This window comes from Calypte anna, chromosome 2, assembly GCF_003957555.1.
Source record: "Calypte anna isolate BGI_N300 chromosome 2, bCalAnn1_v1.p, whole genome shotgun sequence".
NCBI lineage: Eukaryota > Metazoa > Chordata > Aves > Apodiformes > Trochilidae > Calypte > Calypte anna.
The window spans coordinates 114,480,681-114,508,225 of record NC_044245.1 but is presented as its reverse complement, the minus strand read 5'-3'; the positions used below and the strand labels follow the sequence as shown (position 1 = coordinate 114,508,225).

Below are 27,545 nucleotides of genomic sequence, written 5' to 3'. Positions count from 1 at the left end.
CACAGCAGAGAATGATACTGGCAGACACAAGAGGAAAAGTTGCTTACTGCTTTAGAGGAGGAGCCCAAAGGGGTTAAGCAACCAGCCCAACATCAAACATGAATATAGTAGCAGAACAAGAATCGAAGCAAGAAGTCATTTACATTTATAGCCACATCTATAAGCTCAGCCCTACTCTAACTTGAGCCATAATAGCAAAAATAAATCGTATACAGCATTTTTAAATAAAACTTGCATTCACTAAGCCCCAAGACTCCTTCAAGAAAAGTACTGTTTAACAGGGAAAAGAAATTAAAAGTGAGCAGTGCTTGTGTCAACTAATGAGTATGTCTCTTTATTCTTATCAGAAAGAAGAGGGCTTGCAGTTCAGCTTTAAACTTAATATGACTGCATTCTTCTCACATTTTTAAGTGTATTTTGACAAAGAAACCCAAATTAATATTTTGCCTTTAAAATTGCAAATACGTTTAAAAACATTCTCTGTGTGAGAAATATAAACCTATATAATATAATACATATCTACCTCAGCATCAGAAGCCAGCTCACTTTTGCCTTCCTTAGCCAGCCTGAAAGAACATACTTATGGCCATGCAACAAATTAATAGTAGAGCTCATATTAGTGCAGAGCAGTTTAACTCTCACACTTGTATTTTTCCATTTGACCATATCATACTTTTAAACAAATGTCTGTATGTGAAGAAGTGACCATGAAGCAAATCAAATGAAAAAAAAAAATAAGAAAAAGAACAATTATCTTGGTTGTCTTAGCAGAATCCGTATAATTCTAGGAATAATAAAAATACAAAAGACACAAATGTAAGAGATGTACACACTGACCAGGTCCATCATCTTGAGTCCTTCCAAAAGCTTACAGTTCCTATTTTTCAGCCTGTGGGCCTCATCAATGACCACGCAACGCCATGGAATGTTACGCAGCTCTGGACAGTCAGTCAAGATCATTTCAAATGTAGTGATAATGGCATGGAACCTGTAGGACCCCTTTATCACACGACCCTAAAAAACCCACCAAAAGTTAAAGTAAAATCTCTGGCAAAGAAAGGAGGTACATTTGTTTAATTTCCAAGATTCAGTCTTTAAAAATACAGAACAGTCCAACAGAAAAAATATTTTAAGTAAATGAAATATTTACTCTTGACTCCATGAGGGAATAACACATGTAAGTCTTAGTAAGACATGGCTAACACTAGGTATGTTTTTAACCCTGTAAAAAGGCCCACAGAATCACTACATATTCATTACAAATAGTTGATATAAGTATTTTAGTCATAATTCATATGGATTATACTAATGCCTTGCAGCATTCATGTATTGCTGCAATATTCAAATAAGGTTTTCAGAACTTGTCAAGAGAATTTTCCTTTTTAAAATGTGACAGTCCTCTAAAATAACCCAAATAAGCCAGAAGTACACTAATCATTTTTATAACTAGTGCAGTATTTTGTTCCCAATACACAGCAGGTTTTTTTCCTGGTGGACACCAAGTATTTGAGACACCTAAAATTCTAATAAAAAACTCTGAAATTAAGCAAATTTCTGAATTCTTAAGAGAAGAATGTATATCTTTGTGCAGTGTACATTAGCATGATATTCTTGTAAATTTGTGTCAAAGAAAGTTCAACAGGGTTATTTACTTGATGCCTGGCACCATATTTTCTATTGATATGGTTAGCTGAAGGTCTTATTTTCAGTGCTGATACTAAATCAGTGTTAAAAAAACCCCTAAATTGAATAAACTTTATTTAAGATCATGAAATGAACAGATTTCTGACATTATGCTGTATTTCCTCCTAATCCTGTTCAAAGAAAAATAACTTGGTATCTCCAGTGGCAATGGGCCTGCATAGGAACTGCTTCTCTAAGGATGGGTCTCACACAATTTCAAAGCCATTCTACTTCTTCAAAGCAGGAATATGTCACGGGTTGTATATTGAATACATTTCAAAAGAAAGATATTTTACAGTAAGGTGACCATTTCTTCCTTCCAACATGTGCGAGTCTGAATCCTTTTATAAGTGACCTGTGTATAATCCTCTTCAAACTCTGGGGATCAGAACTGGCTACTGACTCAATAAAATTACTGGAAACCTCACATCCTGAACTCAGCATTAAATCTGCTTATGCACATCAAGAGTACTCAACAGTGTTTGCCTGTGGTATAGTCCAGAAACATTTATCTTCTTAAAGAGAAAAAGAGCTGTTACCCAACAAAGAGCAGATGAAGATAGGCTAAGTGGGCAACTTACAAAGCCAGAAAATAGAAATGCACGAGCCAGATAAAACTGTGATGATACAAGAAAGCAACCCTGAAGATTCTTTCCAAGTAGTGGAAAACACTTCATGAGTAACTTCACAACAGTATGACAAGCAGTGCTCTTCGAAAAAGATCAGTACATAAAGCACCACACCCAGGTGAAGCAATAGACACCCCTGATTATTAAGAGCTGTCTAAATCTCACTTTGGAATGTGCACAGTGGTCTCACCACAAGAACTCAAACTGTTTTAAAGACAGTCAAATGCTGTACTGAAGAATACAGGAGTAAATCAAGCAGAAAGTTCCAAGAGCAGCCCAAGAACTTTAGAAGGTAAATGAAGTTCTTTTTCAACAGCTTCAGACCTCCAACACTTGGGGAAGTATGGCAAAGAATCCTAAGTAATCTTACTAATGTTGCATTTGGAAATTTAAATACAGAAGCTATCAGGAAAGTGACCTGTAGTGCTGCCACAGGTGAATTCTTAAGCAACTGGGAATCAATTAATCCTGTTTCAGTATGGTATCTGGATGAACTTCTCAGATGTTGGAACCACAGGAATTTCAAATCCACTTATACTCAGAGAAGTTCTTCCACTTGAGGGAATCAGTCTTCCCAACAGGCAGAAATTTCCTGTTCTGTTTGGGAAATTTTCCTGCAAGTAACTCAAGCAATAGAGGTAGCTACAAAGTACAACAATTTTATATGAATATGCAAGTTGAGTTTTACCTCTAGCAGAGATGAGCTCAGAAGACCAATTGGATGTGTTTAAGAAGTGGAGTTCTAAAAAGATGCACATTCTGAAATATTATGGTCTTTTCTTGTTAACCTCAAACTCTACTTTGACGAATAAAAGAATAGATACAAGAAATGTGCATGTTAACCAACCCTAGCTGTAAGGCATCTGGAAAACTAAGTCACAGTCACTTTGTAAATTGCAATTGGACATCATCTTTGGGAAAATACAGAGTGTCCCTATTGGTGAAATACTGCCTTAAACTGCTGCACGCTAACCATTCTTTGCAGAAATCCTACACTGATATGTTCATAGCTTTGTAGCTTCTCAGCAAGGAAAAAAGCCACGTAGGCAAGAAAATACTTCCTTAAGCCAACAGTTACTGAGGCCAAAAGGAATGAAACCAGTAAACCAAAAGAAGTCCTGAAAAACAATAGCATTACTCTGAGATAAATCAATCAAGGACAAGGTATTCTGTTCCTACATGTGGCCAGGCACTTTCTCTTTTTAAACCACATTACAATGCAACAAATTTTCCTCACAAGTCAACTCTTTTGCAGGCTTCTGTCATTAATTTTATTTGATATATATAATTTTCCTGATCTTGCTAAAGAGCTATTTCTCAAGAGGTAGAATACTACAGAAATGCAACTTGAAGACTTTTCAGTTATACTGCACAAGAACACCAGAAAAGGCTTCCCTACATGACCCTCACAAGACAGAAAGGGATCTTAGGGGAAAGTCTCTGGCAACATGGTGGCCTAAGTCACATGTGCAGGAAAATATTTTGTTATCAGCTACTTGAGTCTGGTTATTGATGTTCACTCTGGGAAAAAAAAAAAAAAAAGAAAAAAAAATAATCACACTACTACAGAAGTGTGCTTCTTCCACAGGCTGTCTATTATTACTACCATTCAAAGCCACTCAGACTTAAACGTTCATTTGTCTTTCTGAGAAAACAGCTCAGCTTGATAGGTCTCTTTGTCCATGTTAAGATCTAAAAAGCCAAAAATGCCAATGTCTGGGTTGACATGTTTGGCAAGGAGACTAGAAATGATCCCGCAAAGCCTGCCCTATTCCCCTCCCCACTTGTCCCTCCCTGACTATATGCTCACTGATGGTACTTTAGAGGATGCCAGACTGAACACTACATGGGGATTCTTTCTGTCAGAATATGAAGAGATTTTTTGCTCCCATAATTCAGTTTCTACCACGTGTTTCACAGTTGACACAGGCTCACAAAGAATGGAAGACTGAAGGTGATTTCATGACACATCTAACACAGCTGCCACCAAAAGGATGGGTTCACTTCATTTCTCCTTTCTCCCCAACCATGGCAATTGTCTGATTCTTTTCTTAAACCAGTTCAAGGAGCAAAGCTAGCAGAAAGTGATTAATTTTTTTTGTGCCATGAGTGCTTTGTCATTACTCACTATGGAGACTGCCATGGCCACCACAAGAGGCAAAATTACAACACGAGAGGAGAAAAACTTTTTGCAGCATCTTCCTTTAGTTCCTTTTTAGTTGCCTTTAGATCAACAAAACTACATTGCCAAAACACTAGCGATCTGTAAAGTAAGTGGGATTTCTCTGATTATGTTCCCCCAGGTTTCATGTTACATAACTGCAGCATCCTAAGGTGAAGAGCATGCCAAGAACAAGCATCACTTAAATACCAAACAAACATGATTTTTAACACAAGGAACAGTCAGCAGAAACAGCATTTATACTGTCTAAATCAAACATTTTCAATTTTAGACATGTCTACTTCTGATAACAATTTTAAAACCAGAAAAAGTACACATCAGTTCCAGTTCATTTGTGTATTATACATCTAGATAATAAGCTAAATGTGATTATTACTGTAAGGAATATAAGCCACTAAACCTCAGCACAACAACTGTTTCCAACAAATTAATCTTTAGCAACAGTGTATATGGTTTTGATTTGAAAGTTTCTAACTCCTATGTGTTACTATGTGTTTTTCTACTGTATTTAAGTATGTGATTCTGTTTGCTCTAATGGCATGTCAAGTTGAGCCACAGACATCACCGTCAAAACAAGTTTTTATTCAGTTTTTTCCCTGTAAAAGCATATTTTCTCCTTCACAATCACCCTCGCTCCATTTTTTTTTACAGTCTTTCAGAAGAAAGGAAGTAAGAACCTGGCAGAACTGGACCACCCATTACATTACTAACAAACATGACAATACTGTAACTTTTCTACTCTTTAATAAAGATTCCCTTCCTCCCCTGCACTCGCACTACACGAGCCCTTTTAACCAGTCACACAGTATGAACTCATGTTTAACTGGTTGTGTGTCACAATTCAAAAGGATCTGCATTTGTCTTAACAGCCTTCCCAGAACTGAGCAATCCCTACTGTAAGAGTCATCTCCATTCCTTGTCCAAAGATAGCCCTACATTTAGCTATTCAGAGTATTGCTAGCTTGGATCCAGTTTATTAAGTAACACAGCTTACTCTGTATCCATGAACTGTCTTAATTATTTACCACTCTCCCCATCTCTGTGTCATTTGAAAACTTCCTCAGTAATGATTTTATGTTTTCTTTCAGGTCATTGATAAAAGTTTTATATAGCTCATGGACACAAACCAATCCCCAAAGAGCTATGCTGGAAATACAAGTAATTTCTCATTTACAATTACATCGAGAAATATCAGTTAGCCGGTTTTAAATCCACTTAATGTGTGCTATATTGATTTTATATCATTCTAGTTTATTAATCAAAATAGCCAGTGGCATAAAATCAAATGCTTTACAGAAAATGTAAATATATGAATTCACCACTACCACTTCCTGAAGTTCAGCTGGAAATAATACTCCAAAATATATCACATCAGGTTGAACTTACATGCTTTTTTCCTCGAGTGAGGAGAATTATGTTGTTTTGATTGTTTTGAAGTAATATTCAACATATGCACATTACATTCTCCATTCCTGCTTACTTAACTCTGAGAAAAGCCATGTGTAGAGATCTGCTACTCTTTATAGCTTCATTTTTCCAAATAATTTTCTGGTTTTTTTCTGTACCTGTTTTCCTTCTCTTGCATGAACTACTCGACACTGAGTACGGTAGCAGAGATTCAAAATATATCTGATTTACAAAATTTGATAAAGAAGCACTGACAATGCAATGCTTAATTTCTGCAAGCTGGTCTTTTCCTGGAATGGTAGGTGAAGATTGATTTTTAAGTTTAGCACCAATTAAAGTAGATTCTCCATGAAGAATTTTTTCTGCCAGCTCTCCTCAGGAACACAAAATGATGAAAAGCTCTCATGAAAAGATGAAACCCTGATAAGGAGGTGCACCATCTCAGTAACTCTTGGTCCTCCTCTCTATTTCCAGGTGATACCTTGGCTACTATTAAAAAGCACTCTCCTTACTAATACACATGCCTTCAGTATTAGCTAAAACCTACTATATCAGTAGTAAAAGTGTAACTGATGCTTCAATTCCTTAACAACGGTAAATAACATACAAAAAAGAAGGTGGGATAGGGGGAAATAATGAAGAGCTTTTACCTGTGGATCTTTGAAATACATTTCATACAACTGAATGGTCCGCCGACTTGCTTGACTCCCATGATACACAACCACATTCAACTCTGTCCAGGTGCGGAACTCCCTTTCCCAGTTGGGAATTGTGGACAACGGTGCAATAACCAAGAAAGGACCATGGATTCCTTTCAAATATATCTCATAGAGAAACGTAATGGACTGGATAGTCTTTCCCAACCCCATTTCATCTGCTAAAATGCAGTTTCGTCTGAAAACAAAAATAAAACCAGTCTGCATACTGTATTCCTAATTTAAAACATAAAAAACCAATAAGGAACTAAACTGAATAAAACAAATTTCTGGAAAGCCAAGTTTAAGCTGAAAGGCCATCATGATATTTTTATATTTTATATATATGGTACACTTTCTGATACAGTAAGAATCTTTCCATTTTATGTACCTTTCAGATTCTCAATGGGAGGAAGAGGCAATAGGGGTGTGCATGAAAACATACATACAAAACCGTTTGCCACAAATATGTATCCGAAATACTAATGTTATGTAATATTATGGTATCCACCCAGTACATGACTCCTGCAGCAAAAAATAAGTTATAAGTAATTCTAAAATCTCAATTTAGAAGATGACTTTGAAAGGTTATTATTTCAAATAAACCATAAAAGCTTTTCCAAAGCAGGATTCAGTGGTAAGCAGTATTTTACGTACGTGTTGTACCAATTGAAAAGAAGCCAGTTTACTCCCTCCAACTGGTATTCCCTGAGTTTGTTATTGTTTTTATACTCCCTGGAACTCTCCGATTTCTTCCAGTCATCGGCAGGAGGTCGCTCCTGTTTCAAATACAGCAAATCCCATTAGTGGTTTCTGAAAGACCACATTACTTTACTATTTTCAAATAAAATGGTCTATAAGGAGCCAATTCTTACCACACGCTCCATTTCTGGCTCCCTAGACATCAGTTTCTCAAATTCTTCGATCTTAGCTTGGTCGATGTCTTGCTTGAGCTCCCAAGTGCTGTCTTCATAAGGAAGCGAACACCATTTCACCAGATAATGAGTTACAGGCTTTGTTAAGACAAAAACGTAAGATTACACCTCAATTTAAGAAGGATAAAAGCGTAGCCTTTTTTACAGGAGATCTGCAGGCTAGATGGAAGCCAAAAAGGTTTTACCCAGACCTGGATTTCTGAGTTAGCAAAAAGGATAATCAAACAGCAGGCTGACACCTTGACAGCCTAATGAAGTAAGACTGGAATTCTGGAAATTGAGACTTGCCACCAAAACGAGCACAACACTGCACTTGAAATCACTAGGATTACACTAAAACTTAGAAGGAAAACAATATTAATTTTCCAACTGTTACAATTTCTATATGACATATTTAAACAGTCATCTGTATTTTTCTTGCCAGTGTCATCAGAGACTTCCCAGCAGGCAACCCAAACACCACCATTTACTGACAGAGCAATCTGGAAACACTTCTCAAATATGTTCCCGTTTTCTATAAGCATACACACTAATAGCTTCTGAAGTGTTCAATACAGTCATATTTCTAAACAATGAATTCTAAACACAAGTCTATATGACTACAAATGCACTACAAGTTTTGTTTACCTCTCCATTATCATCTGTGCTACGTGAAAAATCCAGGATTCGATCAACTTCCACATAATCTGGATTAAAAAGCTCATCGTCAATCTGTTCAAGGAGAGAGGTAAAAATACAGAAGACATCTCTATTAGCCCTTCCTGAGAGGAAGAATTATTATATATTTCACCAGGCAATAATATTTTGGGTCATGGTGACACAGAATTTATATTTGGCAAACTTCAACATGTTAATTGAAATGCTACAATTCAGCAAGATCATTCCCCGTGAGGGAATCAGACTTCTCAGACTTTGTTAACTGGGCCTTTTAATTACTGTGTGAAACCTTTTACTGTGAGAGAATGTTTAAGAATATTTTAAATGAAGTGTGAAATTACAATTCACTAATGAGCAATCAAAAAGGCTTATGGCATGCAATGCATTTAGCATTCTTGAAAACTACAGCTTGCAATAAAGAAGTTAGAGCCTTGTACACAAAGTGCCTTTGGATTATTTTAACTACAGGAATTGTCTAACTGATCTATAAGCAAGATTCAAAGGTTATTATTTCAAAAACTGAGAAAAAACACTGTATGCATGCACAGATTCGACAAAAATCACAATTTGTGTTTTCCTATGCCTTAAAGAATTTACAGGACTCTCTTACATAAAGAAGTGTTGTGTTTCTATACATTTAAAATCCCTTCTAATAGAAATAGCAGGCAAAAAGACTAAAGACTGCATTTTGATAGCTTTTTCTAAAACACGGACAAATTCCAACTCTTTACAATAATTTGTGACACACTTGGAAACAGATTTAAAAAAATAATTTAAAAAGAAGCAATTCTAGGTATCTTCAATTAGAACAGATGTTAAATTTTGCAATGCTGCTGCTTAATGACACGAGAATCCAAAGATGTTCATAGATGTTCTGTACTCTCCTAGAAACACAAAACATCGATTACTCCTCCCCCCAAATCCCATAAATTTTATCAAAATATGTCAATCAGATGCCCTTAATGAGAAACCCATACTGACATTATTGAAGTTTTCACTTCACAATAGGTTTTGTTTAACTTGAACTATACAACAAAAATAACTAAATACAGTAGCACACAAACCTGATTTTTCTGAAAAGACAGCATTTTACTGAAAGTTAAGCTTTCAGAGACACAAATCAGCAGAAATGGTCTTTTATTGACAGGACCCCTGCCACACTACTGCTTATGGCTCTAAGTGAAATTAAATTGATGATAAAAAGCTTAGAATCCCCAGTGAGCAGCAGTCCATAACACAGAAAAATGTGATGCATTTTTCTGGCATAATCAGCTCCTGTGAAAAGAGACCCGGTACTGAACCACTGGGAGTGATGCTAACAATGCAAACAGCTAATCACTCACTCTAAGAAAAAAAAAATCTATAGTAAAATATACAGAGTCAGGGTAGATCACCTGAATTTCATAAACTTGCAAGACAGGGATCAAGCATACTTATACTTAATATCAGAAAAAATGTTACCAATATATGACACAGTTGTTCAAAAATTTCTTCTTGTACAGAGAACAAGCATTCATAATATCCCTTAAATGCCTAAAAGAAATAAACAAACAAATCATACTTCTGAAAGGAATTTGTTCTGGCCCTGTTTTGCCTTAAACCGCTTAATCTTCTGCTGAATTCTCTTGTCTTTGTCCAGCTCTTCCACAGATGCCCACTGACAATGAAGGTAAGAACTAGAAGATAAAACATAACATCTTTCTTAAAACTATGCTTCCCTTGCATACTCCTATGAATTCTGCTAGTATAGCTAGATCTTCCAAGCATATTGTAGTGCCATTCTTCTTCATCACAGAACATACTAACCAACTGTCTTTACTGGAAGTAGTTACTCTCACTAATGGAGAAACTTGTCAATAAATAAACAAGAACTCCCACTCAAAATTTAAATGCATACCCCATACATTTAGTTTAGCACAAAGCTAAGATAATTTTTATTTGTTATACTTAAAATTACTATACAGGAAATTAATCATAAATTTACTAACATCACTAACATTCTATACATTGTTTTTTGTGAGAACAGCATTTAATTAAAAGTCAGCTGGTTTTAACATTGACAAATGTAAAGAAAAACCCTTGTACATGAAGTTCCACAGGAAAAATCCACCTTTAAGAAAATGCCAAGTAAGGAATGGTATCCCTGCCAAATGCCTAATCTCACTTTATAAATTTAGAGTACATCAACAGTTAATTGCTAAGAGGTCTAAGACTCAAATAGGTAATATAAAAATTACATGCAAGTGCAATAAAACTAAACAAAGCAAAACTAAGCTATTAAGTATCATACAACAATCAATATAGTGCAACAAGTACAAAGGTGGTAGCATATTTAAAGTGAAGTTGACTAACTGAAGTTAGCTGCAACAACTCACTTCAGTTTCTCTTTCAGATGGAAAAACTGCTAAAATTACACAAGATACACTATTTTCCTAAACAAAAAAAATAAGCTTATCCAGCTGTGAAGTGTCTTGCTTTAAATATTGTTTGCATTGCAGTTTGAGGGCCCAGAAGTGAAACAACATGCTGTTGTCACCACTCGTAAAGAGGTGCAGCTAGCTGCTGGATTATTGGAAGCCACCTCATTTTTGTCTTAGAAGTCTGGTTGAACAGAAATCTTGTTTTTGAAACAACATCAAGGGTTATTTTTGAGTAGTAATTCTATGATTGCAGTTTGATTTGCACAGCTACATAGGCACATGCCCAGAAATATGCATGCATAATAAGCCTTGGATTTTACTTAGCCTGTTTACCCAAGCCTTTGATTTTACCTTTACTTTTACCTATGGATTTCATTTTGGAGTAAGCACAAATTAGGACAACACTATCAAACTCACTACCACCAATGCAAGTATTTTCCTGTTTATTTGGCACTGTTTTGGATTAAACATTAGAAATTTTTAAAGCTGGATGGTAACAGGCAAGTCACTTGCAGAGCTAGTTTTGAAAAACTATTTGGAAATTACATGAACTTAAAGATTGTAAACAATCCTATAATTTTACTTACAAATTTTTGTACTTCACATAGAATTCCTCTATTTCTACCTCCTCTCCATTCTCCATCTAGAAGAAAAGAATCGTTGAGAAGTGAATTAAACCACTAACCTGTCCAATTTAGTTAATTATTAAAACCAACTGAAATACCTAATAACATCCCCAAGTAGAGAGTGACAAGTAGAGGTGTAGGGAAGTGTTCGTGGGGGGAAGGACGTGGGTGAGGAGTTTCCTCCAGCAGCTTACCCAAGGAACATACTGCACTGCTTACTACAACTTCCAAGACATGAATCATTTGAACTCCTCCCTAACCACATGCAGCTTCATTCACAACCTCACCCCAAATCTGGCTTTCTGCCAAACCCACAGTGTTAAGTAGAAGCCAAGTGTACCATTTTCTCAGGCAGCAGCCAATTAGCAACTGCACTCCTGAATGCCATATGTATTATTTTTGGCTGGCTCATGGCAACTTTACATTGTGGGTTTTGTAATCTTTTATAAAAAGAGTTTTAAAGGGGGTTTATTCCTCCATATAGTTAATAACTCCAAACAAGAAGCCATATAAAACTAAACCTTATACCTCTGCTAGAATTTTAGTGCACCAGTGTTCATGGTTTTAGTTTTACTCAATGGTGCAATTAAATTCACTCAGGCAAGATGTCTCACATACAGAGCAGCCAAATTAAATTAACACCCAAAAACTACATTTAAAGCAAGGTTAAAGTTGTGATATAAACCAGCAAAACCAAGGGCATTCAGTGCTAGAGGTTGAGGTTACCCTGAACTCATCCCTAGTGCCAAAGTACTGCATAACATATGGCATGTAATATTTTTGTTGAATTGCTCCTGAACCAGCCATAGGACAAACTAAGGACAGAACAGAATTCAGTTTATGTCACAACATTAACAGTTTGTGTTTACTAATGAACTTTGGAACAATTTTAAATAGAAGGGGATTTTCTGGTTTATATACTTCATCAGGGACAACAACATCTGTAATAAATATGCAGCACTAAGCAGACAAAACTGTTGACTCCTCTGTAAGTCAACATTCTCCATCTTTTATACATATATATATATACATATATACATATATTTTTAAAAGAGAAGAAAAAATGTGTAATGGACTACTCTGAAGCTAGATGATTGTCACCTTCCAAATTGTCTCTGGAAAGAAAAGTTGCTGACTAGGCATTTCTTCCATAGCAGTGCCTTGAAGAACAGTAGCAGATGCTCTGAACTCTGTTCTACCACAGCAAAGTTAATTCATTCCTAATTCCTCATTTACATAGTGTTTCTTCTCTTCCAGAATCACAAGGGATTTTATAATTTTACTGTTTATATCACTCTATTACGGTCTGCTTGCATTCCTTTCTCGACAGGAGCATCACCAGCTTCCACCTAGTTCTCCCTGAAGAAATGGAAGATGATATAAGGTATTTCTGGTGCTACTTCTTGATCTTCTGGAATCCTCTGTTGATGATTAACTATCTCCTAGCCCTAAACATAGAGGAGAAGCCTCTCTGTCATTTACAAAGATACTGTCAAATGAAGGAATTTGAAGACCATCCAGATTTTTTTTTAAACCACACATTTAAAAGGGAGTATTTTTTAAGAAGGCATTCATAGATAGAGATTTTTTAGAAAGTACTAAAAAACTGAAGATCCCATTATCTAAATCTATTCACTACCCTGAGGCAAAATTGGTCTTCAAGAAGTTACCCCTAATTTCAAGACATTAACTTTTTATTTTCTGAAACATATTATGGCCAAGTCTCTGATTAGTTTTAAATCAGAAGCCTTTGAGACACATCAATCTTAAAATGGCAGCATGGTTAAACACCTTTATATAAATGTTTCACATTAGCAAATTTAATTCCTCTCAACAGCATTTCAGTGAAGTATATTTTCTGTCAACTGCCACCTTAATAATTTACAATGTGAATCTGTGAATTCTGTAACACTCATGACTAGAATGGATTTTTCTATTGTCTAATAGGTAATTACTGGTCTAAGCTATTATATGTTCCATGAATGTGCAAAGATTCACCTAAACAAACAGTATTTTGGAAAAAAGTGCTTTTAAAATCCTACTCTAGCATTCACTCTTACGGCCAAGAAATGAATATAAATTGTAAAAAAGTTGCCATCACTAGCACTCAAATAGTATTTAATAATACATCAGTTTAGAATATGTGAAACAAACTTAGGATATATGACACAGAAGCTTATGCCTTTGATGTCACTTCTAACCCATGCTATACATGCATTTACATTAACTAGGTAAAAAGGTAAGATAGATCATTTTTGCAAAATTCTCCCCAAACTGATGACCTAGACACCCTAAAACAGCACATCCCAGACCTGGACAACACTTCAAATTATCATTGCCCAAGTGTGACCATAAGTGACAATCTGATCCACAGTCTCTGCAGATAATTGAAGAAATAAAGGATCCCTTCCTTCAAGCAAATACTTGAGAGTCCCCAGTCTTGCACTGCAGTTGCCACTTAAGTGGTACCGTAATACCTGCTAATGCAAAAGGTTACGTGAGCAGGCCACTCAGGTGCAGAGACAAGTAAGAGCTTAAAAAAAAAAAACAAACAAAAAAAAGCACACACACCCCCAAAACCCCCCCAAAAAACAACAAACCAAAACAACCCCAAAATAAAACAAACAAACAAAAAAAACAACCCCCCCAAAAATAAAAAACAAAAAAACAGCAAAAGCCCCACAAAAAATCAGATATACAAAATGCTAGAAAAATAGCAGACAAAACATTAATAACAGATGAAAAGCAACACATAAACCAAATCACCTGGATACACAGCACTACACTGTAAACTAAGCTTATGGAAGAGATGTAGGAATTTGTATATTTAGTTAGGTCTAATTCTCACCATGTACTGATATGCAAAAAAAGAAATATAGATAACTAACATCCAGGTATAAAGTTTTACTAAGTCTGCATCTTTCCATAATATGTGTGATATTTGTGCTGAATAGAATATTTAGCTCAAACCATTCCCTTTCACAGTTAAGAAAGAACAATTCAAAGGTGACTGAAGCTGGCCATGAAAAATAACTGAATAAATTAATTAGTTCCCATAAAAGAACTGAAGACATCAGGACTGTGTTGGTTTGGAAAGAAAGTGATACACATACTCAACACTTTCTGCAAGAGAGAAGAGTATTCAACAGAATTCCACCTCAGAAATCAACTGGGGAAAATACTGTCTTTTATACCTCAAACATGAACTAAGGTAATTTCTACCTTATTTCACAGTGCTGCAACTCCAAAACTACATTAAGTAGCTGACAAAACCAGCTCCATTTTATGATAAAAATACTGCTCCAAAAGCATATTCAGTATCTAATGTCCTTTTACTTGAATGCAACATCTTTGTTACAACCTAACCCACTGAAAGGTCTCCTAGTGAAGCCTCTCCTCATGTTTATTTTATGCACTGGTCCTGATGGCAGCAATTTTACTTTGATTAGTAATCTAACAACCAGGGTTTTGATGACGTTAGTAAGAGTGTAAAAGACCTTTAATAAAAGCACAGTTGGATGCTTCAGATGTTAAATATTAACATCCTGATTTTTTTTTTTTTTTTTTTTTTTATTTTGGAGAGGAGGATTGGGAAGAAGAGCAGGAAAAGAGGAGTCATCCCTCAAACCTGCAAATGTAATCCATAAAAAACATTAAAGAAAGAGCTCAAAATAGAGCTTGCCTCCAGCAGAGCTTGCAATCAAAGACATGTAGGCAGCAGACCAACCACTTTCTACAAACTGCAGCAAAATACACACTCCCCACGAGTAATCACACCTTTGTTTGCAGGGGAGAGGAAGAATACAAGAGTAATTGGTGAAAAACAGCTTCCAGTGCAAAGACATTTTTGTAAAGACCACATTCTCCTCTCCTGCCTAGAAGACCATCAGGACAACTAATTACTCAGTTTGTATTTCGTGAAGTTCACCTGAAAAATAAGCCTATAGTTTAAATACAAAATATAACTCAGGACTCAAAAAAACCACCCTAAAGGTTCTGTGCTGCATAACCAGGTAAAATCTAACCACAGCCCATCATGACATTGTATGAATTTAAGCTTACAAAGCTGTAATGATGTAGTAATGGAAGAAATAAAATAATATATAAAAAAGCAACACAAAAAAATCTCCCCTTCCCCCACCCCCCTCCAAAATGGCACAACATTAAAAATAATTTTTAAAAAAGGCTGAATAAAGGTAATTTTGCCTCATCCAATTTGAAAATTAACACTTAAAAGAAAAAAGTTATTTCTGGTTAACTAAGACCAACATGAGTACCATACTAATAGAGAGCTTCCTGTCCAACTGCAGTACAAGTCAGAGAATTAGCTACACAGAAGAGTTTAAAAGATGATACCATTTTCAGAACAAGTTCTTTCCTATTTCCTATTCAGAATTTACTAGTTTGGAAGTGCAAAGGTCAATCAAGTTGTTAAGTGGATTAGAAGAAACAGTAAGCAAAATAAGAGCATAACTAGCAACCAGTGCAGAATCAAGAGAACCATACTTAAGAGAGTACTTCTAAAATCAGCATAATGACATGGAAGATATTAACCACTTGTAAACATAACATCCTTGATCACATGTAAAGTTGTTTTAGCTGCTAAGCACAGCCACAACCAGCAAAAAATTTAAAAATATAGGCAAGGGATTTTCTTTACTAGGGGTTGTGTTTCTTTTTACCTTTTTCTTGACTGAACGGCTACTCATGATTTTCTCCACAACAGGGCCTTCAGCATCAGCAGATTCCTACATCATAAAAAGCACACAAGAGTTATGGGAGCACAACTTTGTTACTTAAACACTTCCTTCATTAGAAAAAGTTCCAGTCATATTTTTTTGCAACAGGAGTTTAATACAAAGAAGTTTTTCCCCTAGTATGAGAACAGGGAGGGTTCAAATAGATTTAATACCATAATAAGGGAGTGAAGGATACTTGTTTAAAGCACACTTTAAGAGCAAGTGCAACTCCAGCTCTCTCCCCAAGGCTGACATGCACAGATACACAGATTTAACCACACGAGCAGCTCACTTCTCCATGAAATAAAATCAGCTTTCAGTACCATACAACTTAAATATTAGATGTTCAAAAACTCTAATTGGCTGTTAAGGTGTCCACATGATAGCTATCAAAATTGCCTGTGACTCCATATCACAGAATTGCATTACTTCACTATGACAACTGCAGGCAAGCCTACTGAATTCTCTTTCTGATAAGACATGATTAACAATGGAGATCACATACAGTATTTCATAAGGCTTAACAAATTACTAAATGAAATACCAAAGAACATGTATATATTCTCCAACAGGTCATCAGTTAGTTAAGTGAAGTAGTTCTTTGAAAAAGCACTACAAAACAATGAGATTGTTACAACAGTCATTCCTACATTATTACCCCTCATCTTATTCAAACTATTTTATCCATCATTTACATTGCACAGAGAATAAAGTGTACCCTGCTGGGTACTACAAGGCAGTAATTTCATAAAGGGGTTCTTATGGTGCCTAGCAGCAGGGGAGAAGCCTGAGTGGTTTATTGAAGTCACAGAAGCCAGATCACTGAATTCACAGAAGTAAATTCAAGACTCCAAGACGTCCAGTTTCGGTAGAGACCATTAATTTCAAAGAACTTTGTGAAATTGCATACGAATTAATATTAAGAAGGTAGAAAGATAATGCCTTCTGGCACACAGCAATGGATGACCATCATTCAGGAAAAGAGCCCATATTTTAACTCCGAATGCTGCAGTTACAGCCATCTTCCCAGTCCATTCATATCTCACCTGTTGCTCTGACTGAGAAGTATTTGAAGGAGAGTCTCTACCAGCAGCATCAGCATCATCAGCCTCCTCATCTGAGATCTTGAACTCCAGGTCCTCTGTGTAACGCTTCCTCTTCACCTGCCTGCTTGAGCGTCGCTTCTGAACAGAAAGCATTGGTATTTTTCATGAGAAACAGAACTGACTGCAGAGCAACTGAGAAAACATCTTTGGATTTCTCAAATGCATTACTGTGTAGCAAACACTTATTTTTACAGAACCCTGACAGAACTTGTGGAATCAAGATATTAGTATTCTGAATTCCTGACAGTAAGTTGCTTTTAATTTAGAAACAATAACAAAAAAAAACCAAACCCATTCATGCTTGTTCTGAGTTGGAAAGTGGCGTTTTGTTTTTGTTTTTTACTTAGTATTGTTGAAATGCTATCAAATTCAAAAGCATTATCTCACAAAGCAATTAGCATACAAGAAGGTGCACCTCTCAGTTCACGGCTATGACAAACTTTGACAGATGGCCAACGCAGGAACCAAACACCACCTTTCCACAGCATGACCCCCAGCGTTGCTAAGCAGTGACAACACACTTTCTTGCTCTCCCCAGTTGTACCCAGATTATCTCGTAGGGGAAATACAATGAAATACGATTTCCTCACTCCACTGACCCAGCACCGTTCAGAAAGACGTCCTGCAGCACAGCATGGGAAAAGACCCCATAACTAATAGAGGAGAATGCAAAACCCAAACCACCCCAAATTGAAAACGTGGTTCCTGTGTCCCCATACCCACATCTCCAGGATGCTTCAGAGAAACTGCAGAAAACAATCTATAAAATACACAAGCATGCATTGGACAACATTTGCAACTTGACTCATGCCAGACACCACTTTCTGCAACAGTAAAATTCAATTTCCCAGACAGTCCACACCAAGTTATATATTTCGAAGAAGCTGAGAGCACATGCTGCTGAAAGAAACTGTCAGCTGAGCATCACGTGTCTCAATGGACTGATGCATATATTGAAAAAAACAGAAAAAAAAAAAAAGTTGAATATCAATTGTTAAAAAACACCTTTATGAATTGATACACTATTCATTTTTACATCTTTCTCAGCTTAAACACATCTTCACTGGTACATTCAAATACCTATGCAGCTTGCTTAACAGATCTACGCACCTGGTTCTCTCACAGCACAAAAAGTCAAATATTTACTAAGATAGTTAATCCTATTTTTTAAAGCACAAATATCTTCATATAATTAGTAATTCTTTGTTTAACTGAGAATGAAATTTTGGAGCCAAAGTTAAGTTTACATCACCCTTTTAAGCAACGGTGATGTGGCTTCTACCTTTAACATAGTCTGAGGGTTCCCACAAAACTGTTAACAATATGTTTATACTTGAAAATGGATGCCACTTGGCAAATCTGAATCCTCATTTCCATAAAGACTGGTTGGAAAAATACCAGTTTTCTTTTGGCTCATTAGGTAAGTCTTATCCTAATTTTTGGTGCCAAAAATCTTTTTTTCTTTACTAATAGAAAGAATGCCTAAAACATAATGGTAATTCTCCATTTAATTTTTATTGACTTGGTTAGCTTCCTCTAATGTCCACATGAGGCTTTGCACTTGTTATGTACTGTTGTCAGAAACTGAGTATACATTTATCTGCATCAGATTATCTTGTACTCATTAACTGATCTATAGATGGAAAGGTGAGCAACAGACATGATATTGGAATATAAAAAATATGTATGTTAACACACAAAAGTAAGTATTTTTCTGCTCTTATGGTAACAATGCATCACTGTGTGCATTACTACATAATACCATCACAGAAGACTCAGTATTTAACACTAAGAATGCAACAGTGTTTTAGACAACTGTGAAGTATTAATCTCAGCTGGGAAATGTATCCTGTCCCTACCTCTGTGCAGAGGAGCATGGGTGCAGTATAACACATACAGTTCAAGAAAGAATTAAGAAAACACAAATTACCTGAAATACTACATTACTTGTAATTAAAAACCCTGAACTAAAACACCTTAACAAAATTAAATATTTAAAATATGAGATTTATCACCCAGCTGAGTTTCACACAAGCAGAAAACAAGCAAAACATGCAAATTAAACCCAAAAAATCATCACCAAAAGTTTCTTCGATATCTTTTGTCAGTGCAACTCATAAGGATGAAAGAGACTTATGGCACAGTAGAGAAAATTTATTCAAACATTTTAACCTTTGCATGGTGTATCTCAACTTTTCTAACTCAGAGTACATGGCTGGCATGAATCAGGACACTTTTTTGTTGCTGCTTTTGTTTTTAACTAGAATACATTAGATTGTTGGCATTTTGCTATACTCTTACATCCTTCTGGAAAACAGTAAGAGGGAGGGCATAAGTGATGCTTGTGCTAGGACACTACTGTTTGCCAACCTTCTCACCAGGCTGCTTTGACCATTCTCAAGCGATCTCTGGTCTCAGCATCTCTCATAAGCAGAAGCAAAACACCCACAACCTGATATGCACTGGATGAAAGCAACAGATTACAGTAATACCAGCATAACTATTTACGAGTCTTATACTTTTTCCATCACAATTTGCCTCTGTTTCTTCCTGAGGGAATTCTTAATTTTGTTGCCTACTCTAAACACTGCCAGGAGAAGCATGCCCAGAGCTGAGCACTTCTTAACATAGCTCATGACAAAGAACACAGAAGTTCTCATACATGCTATTTCTACTTCCAGATTTTTTTTTACATGAAATGATGCTTGGCCAGAAAGTGGTAAGTGTGCAGTGGGCAAGCCAAGTTATTAGTGTTATCAATGACTGGCAGTTCTGCAGAAAGGTCCTTCATCCATTAAAGTAACACAGTTATAAGTCCCTGACATGCATGTTTCAGACATCCTGCTTTGTCATGTCTTAATTCTTGATTTCAGAAGGCTTGCAAAGCCAGTGCGAGAAGAAACACAAGACATATAACCAAGATCTCATAATGGTACATTAAGTCTACAGAATGGAAAATTCAGCACCATAATCATTACAGGGATAGAAGGGAACACGTGAAAACTCAGCAGCACTGTCCACATACCTGCAGGCAAAATAATGTAAAGCAAAATTACAACAAAGAATACTCGTTTTAGTAAAATAGTAAAATATTCACCACCATGATGATTTCCAGCTCTCATCTTCTTGGTTTGTCATTCTGAACAACACAGAAAACTCCCCAAATACTTCCATCTCTGTAATGTGCTGTGACAACTAACATTTTATGCATCTAAATTGACAAAGGCTACATTGAGCTTGAAAGACAGAGCATTACCTGAACCCCTGGGTCATCTTCATCTTCAGGATGAGGTGATGGTGGTGGAGTTTTTTCCAAATCTGAGTTTTCAGAACCTTCCTTTCCCTTGTTAACCTTTTTCTTCGCAGCACTATTTTCTAAATCTTGTTTCTTGTTACTGCAACAGTGGTATTTTTAATTAATATTTGTACAAAAATGTAAGTGTAAAGTACTTAAAAAAAACATTTAATCTGCGAGGTGTTTATTTTCAGTGACTTCATTATTTTCAACTGACTTCCTTATTTAAGTACTTAAACATAACTGTAAAATCAATGATGCATGGGCCATCACTAAACACTTCCCCTTCCTTAACAACAGTCACCTTGCTTGTTTCCTTCCAGATCTTAGAGAGTGACACTGAATACATATTCAACAAGAAACTAAAAATGAGAGTGGAAAGGAAGAGCTGCACTCTTCAAAACCTGTGCTTTCTGAAAGTGCTGTCTGGGCAACCTGACCACATGTGAAGAGAAACAGAACTACGCATGCACTTGTCTTGACATTAAGGTCCTGGACCAGGTGACCAGAACCAGAAGAAGCATTACCAAAACAAAGGACTGAATAATAAAACCCTTTGTTTCTTTCTACCATCCCTGCTGTTTCCAAGCAGTAAAGACAGTTTTGTGTCAGAGGACAGCACCCACATGGCCTCAGTGCACGCAACCACAGCTTCTATGGGGGGAAAACCAACTCAACTGCTACATCAGCAACCACATGATACTAGAAAGTTATATCCACTGATGGCAGCAGATAAAGGTTTTGCAGCTCGTTTCTCCCACTCCTCCCCCTTGAAAAGATTTGCTATCTGAGGAGCTGGGACTCCCCATCTCTCCAGCTGCACTCAAGAGGCCTGGAAATAGGTGAGGATGCACGTACCAAAAAATCCAGCTTTAAATAACATCATCATCAAATCCCACACCAGCAAGGTCTTCAGAGTTGTGGGGATTAAATTTTTAAACCACAGTGAAGACGAGTTCATGGTACAAGTTAGTAATTTTAAGCACATTTAGCCTTCGAGCCTTGTGTGGGTTTTTGCTAATCTTTTTTTTTCCCCTGTCGCCACCTTTCCACCCCAGACCTGATACCAATCTGACACGCTGGTTGTGAAAAGTTGCTGAGAGTTTTAAAAGCAGAGCAGAATTATGCACGGGTACCCAACAAATGGCAAGGACAGTTTGCCAAACAGTATGACAGGCGTTTTTACACAGTTTCTGCACCTTCTACATTCTAACTTCATACCCAGGATGCTGGCTGGGATTTGTTTTTCCTTCATAATCCCTGGTGTTGTAACTTCTCAGAGAGACATCAGCTTTAAGCTTGTTCATTTTTATCAGCGTGCTGCCCTGCTGAAGGTGTTATTTTGGAGCTGTAATTTAAAACTCCAGAATATGGTCACATGTCATTTTGGGACAGGGACAGCTCAGTTGAGGTATTACCCTCTTTTACCCCCTGTGCTTAAAGTCATGCTGACTTCAAATAAAATTTGCAAGCGAAAAGATTGGAAATTTTTCATAGAATTGTATTACAGAATCATATAGAATGGTTTGGGTTGGAAGGGACCTGAAAGATCGACTTGTTCCAACCTCCCTGCTGCGGGGCAGGGGCTCCTCCCACCAGACCAGGTTGCTCAAAGCCCCATCTGGCCAGCCTTGAACACTTCCAGGGATGGGGCATCCACAATTTCCCTGGGTAATCTGTGCCAGTGTCTCATCACCCTCACAGTCAAGAACTTCTTCGTAATGCCCAACCTGAATCTGTTCTCTTCCATTCCAGAGCCATTTACCCTCGTCCCATCACTACACACCCTTGTAAAAAGTCCCTCCCCGGCTATCCTGTAGGCCCCTTTCAGGTACTGGAAGACTGCTATACGGTGTCTCAGGAGAACTTTGGAAATTAATTTGTATTACGGTGGAACTGCAGGGCGTGACACAAGCTTTCCTTCCCCGAAAAAGAAGAAAAAAAATTTAAAAAGAGATAAATCTGAAACTGTGACAATTTTAAAAAATAACAACGCTAAGAGGAAGAAGTTTGCCAGCGCGGAAAAGAGCTCGGACACAGCCCGGGTCCCCGGGCAGGGAGGCGGCTGCGGGCCTGGGGATTGCGCAGCCCTTTCCCATTCCCCTTGCCCTCCCCTCTCGGTCCCGCCGGCCTCCCCCGGGCCGCGGCTCCCCCTCCCCGCGTTTGTTTCCGCTCTGACTGCCACCAATGGCACAAAGCGGCAGCTGACGCGGGGCCCCCTTTCGCCTTTCATCCCCGCGCCGAGGGCGCTCCCGTCGCCCCGGCAACCCGCGGCCACGTGACCAGCACCTGCTCCGCTGGCGGGCGGCCACCGACTGCAGCCATCTGCTTCCCTCAATCAGCGCCCGGGCCCTGCCGGCACCTGCGCGGCCGCCTCCTCTCTCTCTTTCCCTCTCTCTCCCTCTCTCTCTCTGTGTGCGTGTGTGTGTGTGCCTGTGTGTCTCTATGTGTGTGCGTTTCCCTGCGTCCCGTCCCGCCCTGCTTTCCCACACGCACCCCCTCATCCCCCCACCCCCTGCCTGTTATCAAATCACCGCGAAACCGCTTCCAAAATAACAAACAAAAAAACCCACCCAACCCCAACATTCACTTTACGTTTCTCTCAGATTTGTTTAAATCAAAGGTGAGGCTGTCAAGAGCGGGGTGGATGGCCACCAGGTGAGGCGAGCTGAAGGGCTCCCTGGCACTTTTGGCCCCCTGACCCCCGTATATCAGAGCAAGGCACACAATTAAGTGTAGTAGTGGTTACCGTGGCCCGGGTGCACCCGAGCCTATGAATAACGGGCTTAAAGTCAGGAGGAACAGTGTGGCCCAGGTCTGATAAAACACCCACTTGCTGGAAGGCCGGGAAGCGCTGTCGAGGCTCTGCCCGCCCCACACCGTCCGCCCCTGCGCTCCTCAGCACTCGCCCACCGGTCAGGTCCAGACAAAGACCCCACCAGCCACCCCAGCACTGGCAGCAGGTCGACTCCCACAGTGGTTTTCCTTCTGGCCTCTCTTAGACTTTTCCCCACTCGTGTTGAAAGGGACTCCCAGCTAAGAAGAGTATTTCACGACCTATGCACGCCCTCGAAGCCATGGCTCAGCTCACTGAGTCACCCCCAGTAACAGAGACAGACGTGGATGCAGCAATAGGGACACAGCTTCAGATCTGCCCCCTCGTCAGGACAGCTGCAAACGGGCACATGAAAAAGAACCACCACCTTGCAGAGAACAAAGCCCGTGTGCAGCTCCACTGGGAATTTTAAGTCCTAAATTCAGCTGAATTGCTCGTTTTAAATGCACACCTACAGCTGCTTTAAAGTAAAGAAAGGAAGGTGAGGAACAAATCACAGAACAGCACCATCCCCTCAGAGCCAGGCGAGGCTTTGCTTCCCCGTGCATCACGCTCCCAGGAGCTTCACCTGGCTGCTGGGAACACCCTCAAACTGTCAGCAACTGCTGTTCCTCTACATCTTCCCACAGAGCCAGAGTGATTTGTTCCTGACAATTAAATGTACCTGCTTTTGACTCAGTTTTTCCACTTTGCAGCAGTTGTAATCATGCCACTCAGGAATGGTGTTACCTTGGATCAGAGGTACCTTTCCACATGTAAGTCCAAGCAGGTAATACCTGTTCTTAAGACACTGTGCCATTACCACTAGGGGCTGTATGTCAGGATGAAACATCTGATGGCCCTTTCCAAATCTGGTAACAAGAAAAGCTAACTGTAACAGTCACATTTAGACAACTGTCTCTCATATTTGCTTTTTACACGTGTAAAATTTAGTGAAGTCCTATTAGAGACAAGATCCAGTCAGCATCCAGTCCCAAAACAAGAACTAGAAATATGGGAGAAACTATAGTAGTAATGGCCACACACTAAACACTGAAATATTTTTAAAACTGTCAGTTAGAACTAGTCCTTCTATTCAAGTGATATGAACACAGGCATTTCAACCTAGCTGTTCAATACTACTTTCTCATTTCATCTTCTTATCCCTGAGGCCTACACAGCACACTGACAAGAGGGGATCAGTAAGAAGACAACCTGCAGAAAGTCAGACAAGTGAACGACATGAAGAAAAACTGGGACTGAAGAGGGAAAAAATAACTAGGATAACTGAAAAAAAAAAAAAAAAAAGCCTGAATTACAACTATCCAAACTTTGACACTGTTTTGTGTCTGTTAGTCAAGCAGCCACCTACAGAGTGAGGTCAAACCCCAGGAACTTAAAGGGCTAAGCCATCTGACTCAAAAATACCCCAAAAAGCATGGCATGCTTTGCAGGATTAAGAGGGGAAGTAATTAGCCTGTATGTTTGCATTATGCAACTACTTCATCTGATCTGGGAAACTGACAGATCTGTTTATTAGTGTAATGTATGATGGCTATCAGGATTTAGATTATGCTTTTTTCCCTGTAATTTAAACATGTAAATGAAGTCAGGTGGACTACTGACTCCTATTTTACCATTTGGAAACACTGTCCTGTGACAAATTCATGATTGGAAGCTGGTTTAGAAAAATGCCAGACATTCACTATGGAGCAGTAAAACATTAAATCATCCCACCCTCTCAAAATGCTAAACTGTCAGACTTTCTGTTACTGCCTTACCTTCCCAGGTGTCCCTGTGAATGGCAGGTGGGTTGGAACTAAATGATCTCTAAGCTAAGACCCCTTCCAACCCAAACCATTCAGTGATTCTATTATTTACCCAAGGAAAACAAGTTTTTTTAAAGCTTCTAGTGTAATCAAAACATATTGGGTTGTTTTATTTTTTTTTTAAATCAGTTTTTGTATGTCACAAAAGCAGGAAAAACAACGGGACAAGGTTTTTCCCAGCCTGAAAACTCAGCCAAATTACTAAGAAGTGCACTTTGGTTACAGCAAAGCCCACAAGGCCTTCCTGCAGCAAAGGCAAAGGTAAATATCTGGCAGCTGGGCTGGTTGAAGAGGGAGATGAAGACAGGTGTGAACAGGAACAGCCTCGGTGGACAAGCGCTTGGAAATCTCGCACCATTTCCTGTTCTCTCCCACAGGCATCCCCCTTCCTGCCTTGCTCAGGATGATCCGAGCTTGGGAGTGGAAACTACCACCACAGCTTCGGGACCTCTCTTCCTGTCCTCCAGCTCCCTAGGGTGTTGTGTCCTGCTGTCTGCACTGCTCCCACTCGAGGCAGACTCTTCCCTCTTCCCTGGCCAGGAGCCATCCCCTTTCCGACACAACAAACAAAGGATCTGTGAGCCAAAAAAGTCCCTCCCCACCTCCCTCTAAAAGAGGTAATTTTGCTCATGCTTAGCACTCCCCTTGAGAGCAGCAACCCACAACCTCAGCCCAGGCTGCTGCCATATGCGTGGGAAGGACAAAGTGTTCCCCCTGCCACAGGGAGAAGAGGAATCGTAAGAGCAGCCCTGGAAAGCGTTGTGCTTCAAAGGAGATGGGAGGAGGGACAAGCTCCTGCAAAAAGCTGCCATTTAGCCCTCACAAACAGCTAATGCTTCTCCCACTGTAATCACTGGCCACTCTCTAGGGTTTCAGAGGAAGTAGCAGGAGTGGTATCAGCTGTGCTGCAGCGTGATCTTCTCAAGCAGGTGGTCCTCATCTCCTCCAGGGACAGGCACAGGAGGAACAGGCATCTGAGCCATGACTTTGCAATTCATCAGGACTACTTGCCTTTCCGTGTCCATCTACTTTTGGAAAAATCTACCTGCTCTGTCCATGCCTTTAGTTGGCTTCGGTAACATCAAGAGCCCTGATAATACCTATCATCTGAACAATCTATGAAAATGAAAACCCTTTCATTTGTGATTCTAGGTATACTTACATTTTTATCTCAAACCCAAATATTTTGGTCCAAATAAATTTTTTTGTAAATGTGGGGTGTTTTTCTTCCAGCTTCCACTGAATCTTGTATTGGCAAGACTGGGCTAATATCCATTACAAGTGTAACAGTACAATATTAATATGTCATTTTTCTTTCAAAATCACCAAGTATGCAGTATAACACACTAGCAGCCCATTTGGGTGCTTGCCTTCTTTGTAAGATGCCATAGGAAACAATTTAAACAAGCATGAAAATTTATCAGTTTCTTCTGTTCTCCAGTCTTCCAATCTGACTGGGTTTTTGTTGATTGTTTAATAAAAGGATTATACTGTTAGTCAGAATAGGAACTGAAATAACAGGGTTAAATTATGAGCTATATTAAATTACAAAATGGTTAAGACAGATTAAAAAATCTGGTATTGAAGTATATGTGTACTCTAATACAGCCCATGTCATTACCAATTACTCGTTATGCTCCACCCAAAAAACTGTTGCTCTTCAATAAATACATTTCCTATGTCTGCCTTGATTTACCTGACTTTAACATGAGTGTAAAACTCTCCTATTAAAACTGATCAGCTCACTCAGGAATGAAAACCAATAGTTCTGAACAACATTTAGAAAAATAAAAGTCACACTACTCCTTTCAATGCTTAGAAGAACATTATCAAATATTATGCTTAATTGTACCATAATCTATATTCACTTGCATTATTCTCACTCAGCTACTGTAGTATTTCCTTTCTGAATGTAGAGGTGCTGAAGTACTCAGACAATTAAGCATTTGGACTGTTGGTTTATTTAAAACCTTGGTTCAATCATCTGTAACTGAACAGGGTCCCCAGTCTGTGATATTGCCAAAGTAAGCAAATTGCACTCAGAGATTTAAAACTCTTCAGCAGCACAGTATTCCAACAGTCTCTTCAAAGATTTTTCATACTGAAGCTGACAAGACCACAAAGTGAGAACAACCTTACTTTTCAAGAGAGCATTTGGTAACAGTGAGACAAGTCCATTATGGGGAAAACAGGACTTTCTCCACACCTCTGAGCAGCCATAAGGAACAACAACTGCTCTTAATGCTCATCCAAACACACTTCTCACAGGTGAAACAACAGGGCTTAATATTTAATAGAACAGTCTAAGTCATCTAGCCACCTAGGGACAAGAGTCCTTGCATGGGGAAGAAGATAAAGAATCTCCTACAAACACAACTGAGAAAGCAGGGATGTGTTTCTTCAAAGGAAACATGACTCCTTTATTCTGCGTGGCATGTCCTAAGATTCAGAGAAGATGAGCAAAGACATAGTAGGATTGAGTGTACAAGACAGACCAGATCTGAGGTGTGACATCCAGCACAGCCTC

At 38.5% G+C, this 27,545-nt stretch overlaps 1 protein-coding gene across 5 annotated transcripts in view; it reads right to left on the bottom strand.

Annotated features, from left to right (window-relative positions):
• Positions 1-27,545, bottom strand: part of CHD7 (chromodomain helicase DNA binding protein 7) — a 132,819-nt gene that overhangs the window by 29,997 nt on the left and 75,277 nt on the right. For all 5 annotated transcript variants that reach the window (XM_030446356.1, XM_030446354.1, XM_030446359.1 and 2 more), the window contains 10 exons: positions 20,336-20,474; positions 17,020-17,157; positions 15,917-15,982; positions 11,196-11,251; positions 9,750-9,864; positions 8,159-8,242; positions 7,472-7,609; positions 7,254-7,375; positions 6,552-6,795; positions 838-1,014 (listed from right to left, as the gene is read on the bottom strand). In XM_030446356.1, coding sequence (XP_030302216.1) covers positions 838-1,014; positions 6,552-6,795; positions 7,254-7,375; positions 7,472-7,609; positions 8,159-8,242; positions 9,750-9,864; positions 11,196-11,251; positions 15,917-15,982; positions 17,020-17,157; positions 20,336-20,474 — 1,279 coding nt within the window. The remainder of the gene's footprint in view (positions 1-837; positions 1,015-6,551; positions 6,796-7,253; positions 7,376-7,471; positions 7,610-8,158; positions 8,243-9,749; positions 9,865-11,195; positions 11,252-15,916; positions 15,983-17,019; positions 17,158-20,335; positions 20,475-27,545) is intronic.